The following is a 7,500-nucleotide window of genomic DNA, read 5'->3' on the forward strand; positions in this document are numbered from 1 at the left end:
CCCCACCCTCTCCACCTCCCCCCTCCTCTCCACCCCTCACCTTATCCCACTTTTCTCCCCTCTCCCCCAACGAGGCCCTCAACCTTGTAACATCTAACCGCCCCACCACGTGCTCCCTAGACCCTCTTCCCTCGGCTCTCCTTCAGTCTGTTGCACCCGAACTCCTTCCCTTCCTAACCCACCTCATCAACACATCTCTGGTATCAGGATGTTTCCTCCCACTTCCAAGACTGCCACAGTCACCCCCCTCCTGAAGAAACCATCTCTCCATCCCTCTGACGTCAAAAACTACAGACCGGTTTCCCTTCTATCCTTTCTATCAAAAACACTTGAACGCATCTTTAACCAACTGTCTTCGTACCTCCACCAGAACGACCTCCTAGATCCCCACCAGTCCGGGTTCAAGGCTGGCCACTCGACAGAGGCCGCCCTCCTTGCAGTGACGGAGTCACTCCATGCAGCGAGAGCGAACTCTCTCTCCTCTGTCCTGATACTCCTAGACCTGCCAGCAGCATTTGATACAGTAGACCACCAGATCCTCCTCTCCATCCTCGAGGAAAAAGGCGTCGCTGGCTCTGCACTAGGGATGTTAACAGTTAATCCACTCTCGATGAATTGCCGATAAGAATTTACTCGAGTAAGATTTGGTTACTCGATTCATTGCTTGTTCATGGAACAGAACTTCTTTTTTTTTGTTGAACAAACGTTATCAACGGGAGTGAAATGTAATCATGATTTAAGGTCTGACTGTAGTGAAGGCTAATTGGGATGCTGGGAAATTTCAATGATACAGCGGAAGAAGACAATGGCCGGGTTTCCCGAACGAGTTAAGAAGCACTTAACTCCAAAGTACTTCTTAACTCCCATACAAAGGGTTGCTTAAGAAGGGTTCCTTAAGAAGGGTTCCTTAAGAAGGGTTCCTTAAGAAGGTTCTTTATCAGGAAACACGGCCAATGAAGCGAGCAAAGCACAGTCCAGCGCGGGACGCTCTTATCAATTAATCCACTATCGTTTGTTAAGGTTAACAGTTATCGATTAATGAAATTCCTTGAAATTTGCAACCCTACTCTGCACACTTCCTGTTTGTATCCTACCTGACGGGCCGCTCCTACCAGGTGACATGGAGAGTCGATGTTGGAACCGCAGAACCTGACTACAGGGGTTCCACAAGGTTGGGGGGAGGGTGTGGTAGGGTTTAGGGGTCCGGGTGTGGGGTTGGGTGGGGGGACAGGGCTTGTGTCTCACCTTGTAGACGGTCTCTATGAAGCGCAGGTCGCTCTTCCCCGCCAGCTCCACCCCGGAGCACACAAGCTGCTCCACCAGCCGCGGGGAGAAGGAGGTGAAGACGTGGCTCACGATGGGCAGGCAGGCCGCTGCGTCTCCCTTCGCCAGCCTGGAGAGTCAGAGGACAACCACAGGGTCAACACGATGACAGGGTCAGACTAGGCTAGGGTCGTGGCTAGTTCCCATAAACGCAGAGACCGGTCAAACCCTAACCCCAACACTAAACCCTAACCCTGACCCTAACCCTGACCCTAACCCTGACCCTAACCCTAACCCTAACCCTAACCCTGACCATAACCCTAACCCTGACCATAACCCTGACCATAACCCTAACCCTGACCATAACCCTGACCATAACCATAACCCTGACCATAACCCTGACCATAACCCTAACCCTGACCATAACCCTGACCATAACCCTAACCCTGACCATAACCCTGACCATAACCATAACCCTGACCATAACCATAACCCTGACCATAACCCTAACCCTAACCCTGACCATAACCCTAACCCTGACCCTAACCCTGACCATAACCCTGACCCTAACCGTAAACCAAAACTTAAACCTAGCTTTAACCCTAAACTGAATTTGCCTTCACCCTACAACAAATGGGTTAACATGAGAACAGGATCAGAACAGACGGGGCTTGTTTGCAGCATCGGACCAACTTGGCTAGTTAGCCTAGCTAGTCTGCTAGCTAGTACATTAGTTAGCCTACCTAGTCAGATAGCTAGATAGTACATTAGTTAGCCTACCTAGTCAGATAGCTAGATAGTACATTAGTTAGCCTACCTAGTCAGATAGCTAGATAGTACATTAGTTAGCCTAGCTAGTCTGCTAGCTAGCTAGTACATTAGCTAGCCTACCTAGTCAGATAGCTAGCTAGTACATTAGCTAGCCTACCCAGTCAGATAGCTAGTACATTAGCTAGCCTACCCAGTCAGATAGCTAGTACATTAGCTAGCCTACCCAGTCAGATAGCTAGATAGTACATTAGCTAGTCTACCTAGTCTGCTAGCTAGCTAGTCCATTAGCTAGCCTACCCAGTCAGATAGCTAGATAGTACATTAGCTAGCCTACCTAGTCTGCTAGCTAGCTAGTACATTAGCTAGCCTACCCAGTCAGATAGCTAGATAGTACATTAGCTAGCCTACCTAGTCTGCTAGCTAGCTAGTACATTAGCTAGCCTACCCAGTCAGATAGCTAGATAGTACATTAGTTAGCCTAGCTAGTCTGCTAGCTAGCTAGTACATTAGTTAGCCTAGCTAGTCTGCTAGCTAGCTAGTACATTAGCTAGCCTACCCAGTCAGATAGCTAGATAGTACATTAGTTAGCCTAGCTAGTCTGCTAGCTAGATAGTACATTAGCTAGCCTACCCAGTCAGATAGCTAGCTAGTACATTAGCTAGCCTACCTAGTCAGATAGCTAGTACATTAGCTAGCCTACCCAGTCAGATAGCTAGTACATTAGCTAGCCTACCCAGTCAGATAGCTAGTACATTAGCTAGCCTACCTAGTCAGATAGCTAGTACATTAGCTAGCCTACCCAGTCAGATAGCTAGTACATTAGCTAGCCTACCCAGTCAGATAGCTAGTACATTAGCTAGCCTACCTAGTCAGATAGCTAGTACATTAGCTAGTCTACACAGTCAGATAGCTAGTACATTAGCTAGCCTACCTAGTCAGATAGCTAGTACATTAGCTAGCCTACCTAGTCAGATAGCTAGTACATTAGCTAGCCTACCCAGTCAGATAGCTAGTACATTAGCTAGCCTACCTAGTCAGATAGCTAGTACATTAGCTAGCCTACCCAGTCAGATAGCTAGCTAGTACATTAGCTAGCCTACCTAGTCAGATAGCTAGTACATTAGCTAGCCTACCTAGTCAGATAGCTAGTACATTAGCTAGCCTACCCAGTCAGATAGCTAGATAGTACATTAGCTAGCCTACCTAGTCAGATAGCTAGTACATTAGCTAGCCTACCTAGTCAGATAGCTAGTACATTAGCTAGCCTACCTAGTCAGATAGCTAGATAGTACATTAGCTAGCCTACCTAGTCAGATAGCTAGTACATTAGCTAGCCTACCTAGTCAGATAGCTAGATAGTACATTAGCTAGCCTACCTAGTCAGATAGCTAGATAGTACATTAGCTAGCCTACCTAGTCAGATAGCTAGATAGTACATTAGTTAGCCTACCTAGTCAGATAGCTAGTACATTAGCTAGCCTACCTAGTCAGATAGCTAGTACATTAGCTAGCCTACCCAGTCAGATAGCTAGATAGTACATTAGCTAGCCTACCCAGTCAGATAGCTAGTACATTAGTTAGCCTACCCAGTCAGATAGCTAGTACATTAGCTAGCCTACCCAGTCAGATAGCTAGATAGTACATTAGTTAGCCTACCCAGTCAGATAGCTAGCTAGTACATTAGTTAGCCTACCCAGTCAGATAGCTAGTATATTAGCTAGCCTACCTAGTCAGATAGCTAGCTAGTACATTAGTTAGCCTACCCAGTCAGATAGCTAGTACATTAGCTAGCCTACCTAGTCAGATAGCTAGTACATTAGCTAGCCTACCTAGTCAGATAGCTAGTACATTAGCTAGCCTACCCAGTCAGATAGCTAGATAGTACATTAGCTAGCCTACCTAGTCAGATAGCTAGATAGTACATTAGCTAGCCTACCCAGTCAGATAGCTAGATAGTACATTAGCTAGCCTACCCAGTCAGATAGCTAGCTAGTACATTAGCTAGCCTACCCAGTCAGATAGCTAGTACATTAACTAGCCTACCCAGTCAGATAGCTAGCTAGTACATTAGCTAGCCTACCCAGTCAGATAGCTAGATAGTACATTAGCTAGCCTACCTAGTCAGATAGCTAGATAGTACATTAGCTAGCCTACCTAGTCAGATAGCTAGATAGTACATTAGCTAGCCTACCTAGTCAGATAGCTAGCTAGTACATTAGCTAGCCTACCCAGTCAGATAGCTAGATAGTACATTAGCTAGCCTACCCAGTCAGATAGCTAGTACATTAGCTAGCCTACCTAGTCAGATAGATAGATAGATCAGGTAACTTGCCCGTCGTAGTCCAGCTCCTGCGGGTACCTCACTGCTCGCAGCTGGGTGTCCAGTCTGCGGAGACCTCCCTTCAGATCCCCGGCGGACATCATGGTCCTAACCTCCTCGAACGAGCTCAGAACCAGCTCAGAACCAGCTGAGAACCAGCACAGAACCGGCTCAGAACCAGCTCAGAACCAGCTCAGAACCAGCACAGAACCAGCACAGAACCAGCTGAGAACCAGCTCAGAACCAGCCCAGAACCAGCACAGAACCAGCAGGGATTCACAACACTCTTGTTAGGAGACGTGAGCTGCTATCTACTGAGTGTTAGTTCCTAGTGTGAGTTCCTAGTGTTAGTTCCTAGTGTTAGTTCTTAGTGTTAGTTCCTAGTGTTAGTTCCTGGGTTAGGGTTTGTTTTTGCCCCGTATTCAACAGACGTCGTCGTGATTGGTTGATATGGCGACGCACAACACCAACACAGGTCAGATCAGCACATTCGCTAAATAGCAAATGCTGCATAATTATCTATCAATAGTTCGCTAAACGAGTGTTCAGTTCAGTCAGATACATGTTCATATACATGGTCAATGCCATTGTTCTTAAGCAATCTGAAGGATATTTAATGATATGATAGTAAGAGGTGAACTGTGATTGACTCTGCAGATTAATTTACTTGATTCAATAACATCCCTCTGCGGTCCTGGCGCGGCGGTTGGTCAGCAGCGGGAAGAGGAGGAGGAGCTCGAGCTCGTTCTGTGAGTGACGGTTGGTCAGCAGCGGGAAGAGGAGGAGGAGCTCGAGCTGGTTCTGTGAGTGACGGTTGGATCAGCTGCTCTGTGTGTGTGTGTGACTAACTGGGTTAGGGTTGGATCAGTGTGTGTGTGTGTGTGTCTGACTGACTGACTGACTGAGGCCACTGTGTTTTCCTCCGGAACAGCGCAGAACTCGGGTCTTCTTGGCGTGACGTGATTTGAACGGAGATGTGGGACTCAGGTAACCGGTAGAAACGCTCACAACCGTTTCTAACCGACGCCGTTGACGATTTGAACACGACGTACGTCGCGGCGGCGGTCGAATCATTCCGTCCGACTCAGGTAAACAAACCCGACTCAGGTAAACAAACCGACTCAGGTAAACAAACCGACTCAGGTAAACAAACCAGACTCAGGTAAACAAACCGACTCAGGTAAACAAACCAGACTCAGGTAAACAAACCGACTCAGGTAAACAAACCAGTAGAGCATCCATCTATCGTGAAGCTAGAACTATAGTTTGTGAATGACAACAACTTTGACCAATGGTTGATCTGCTTCAAACAGCACAGCGCGATCTTAGACCAATGACATTGGTTCGGGTCAACCGAGCTTGTTTACACCACTGACCGGAGCACAGCTGTTTGTTTGTTTACACCACTGACCGGAGCACAGCTGTTTGTTTGTTTACACCACTGACCGGAGCACAGCTGTTTGTTTGTTTACAACACCGGCCACCGGCTCTGATGACAGTTGATCCTATTAACGTGAGACAGAGGACGCATTAGTACTGGCCTGGGCATGTTCATCTAGAGAGCTGCTAGCTTAGCTTCTGCCCTGCTTTATGAGGTGATAAATCAACTCGCCTACCTCACGTTAGCTATCAGTAAGCTATATGATATGATATATGGTTGTTGTGTGGGTGAATGTATCTGATAGAAGAGGGACAGTCTGAGGGTGAATGTATCTGATAGAAGAGGGACAGTCTGAGGGTGAATGATCTGATAGAAGAGGGACAGTCTGAGGGTGAATGATCTGATAGAAGAGGGACAGTCTGAGGGTGAATGATCTGATAGAAGAGGGACAGTCTGAGGGTGAATGATCTGATAGAAGAGGGACAGTCTGAGGGTGAATGTATCTGATAGAAGAGGGACAGTCTGAGGGTGAATGATCTGATAGAAGAGTGACAGTCTGAGGGTGAATGTATCTGATAGAAGAGGGACAGTCTGAGGGTGAATGTATCTGATAGAAGAGGGACAGTCTGAGGGTGAATGATCTGATAGAAGAGGGACAGTCTGAGGGTGAATGTATCTGATAGAAGAGGGACAGTCTGAGGGTGAATGTATCTGATAGAAGAGGGACAGTCTGAGGGTGAATGATCTGATAGAAGAGGGACAGTCTGAGGATGAATGATCTGATAGAAGAGGGACAGTCTGAGGGTGAATGATCTGATAGAAGAGGGACAGTCTGAGGATGAATGATCTGATAGAAGAGGGACAGTCTGAGGGTGAATGATCTGATAGAAGAGGGACAGTCTGAGGGTGAATGATCTGATAGAAGAGGGACAGTCTGAGGGTGAATGTATCTGATAGAAGAGGGACAGTCTGAGGGTGAATGATCTGATAGAAGAGTGACAGTCTGAGGGTGAATGTATCTGATAGAAGAGGGACAGTCTGAGGGTGAATGATCTGATAGAAGAGGGACAGTCTGAGGGTGAATGATCTGATAGAAGAGGGACAGTCTGAGGGTGAATGATCTGATAGAAGATGGACAGTCTGAGGGTGAATGTATCTGATAGAAGAGGGACAGTCTGAGGATGTGGAGCAGTCTGCAGGACAGTAAAGTATGAGAGAATGTGGCCGAGCTGGTCGGTATGGCGTGGGAACAGGTGTGGGTGGAGGGAGGGGTGCTGTGGGCCTTTACGTTTAACTTATAAAGATATATGAATAGGCCCAGACAGCCAGTCAACCATCCAGCTACTGTAGCTAGCTAGCCTGCCAGTCAACCAGCCAGCCAGTCAACCAGCCAGCCAGCCAGCCAGTCAACCAGCCAGCCAGCCAGTCAATGCACCTGTCCTGTCCTCCCCTCCTGTCCTGTCAGGCAGAGGAGAGTTCTGGTTCTGGACTCCTGTATGAACCAGCCTGCAGTAGCTTATCAGCAGCTAGTTACTGTAGAACCAACCGTCTGACTGTAGAACCAGATAGTTACTGTAGAACCAGCTAGCTACTGTAGAACCAGATAGTTACTGTAGAGGCAGCTAGTTACTGTAGAAGCAGAGTTACTGTAGAAGCAGCTAGTTACTGTAGAAGCAGTTAGTTACTGTAGAAGCAGAGTTACTGCAGAACCAGAGTTACTGTAGAACCAGCTAGTTACTGTAGAAGCAGCTAGTTACTGCAGAAC

General features: G+C 47.3%; 2 protein-coding genes across 2 annotated transcripts in view; one reads left to right on the top strand and one right to left on the bottom strand.

The window, feature by feature from the left end:
* The window catches only part of cep44 (centrosomal protein 44), a gene marked incomplete at its 5' end in the record, with an annotated part of 24,056 nt that extends 19,598 nt beyond the window's left edge, over window positions 1–4,458 (bottom strand). The window contains 2 exons of the mRNA XM_084454326.1: window positions 1,246–1,393; window positions 4,367–4,458. Of these exons, the coding sequence (XP_084310452.1) occupies window positions 1,246–1,393; window positions 4,367–4,458 (240 nt within the window). The remainder of the gene's footprint in view (window positions 1–1,245; window positions 1,394–4,366) is intronic.
* Window positions 4,459–5,259: 801 nt separating this feature from the next.
* The window catches only part of fbxo8 (F-box protein 8), an 8,669-nt gene continuing 6,428 nt past the window's right edge, over window positions 5,260–7,500 (top strand). Inside the window, exon 1 of the mRNA XM_084454402.1 lies at window positions 5,260–5,442. The gene's annotated coding sequence lies outside the window, so the exon portion shown is untranslated. The remainder of the gene's footprint in view (window positions 5,443–7,500) is intronic.

This window comes from Borostomias antarcticus (assembly GCF_949987555.1).
Source record: "Borostomias antarcticus genome assembly, chromosome: 20".
In the NCBI taxonomy this organism is placed as follows: Eukaryota; Metazoa; Chordata; class Actinopteri; order Stomiiformes; family Stomiidae; genus Borostomias; species Borostomias antarcticus.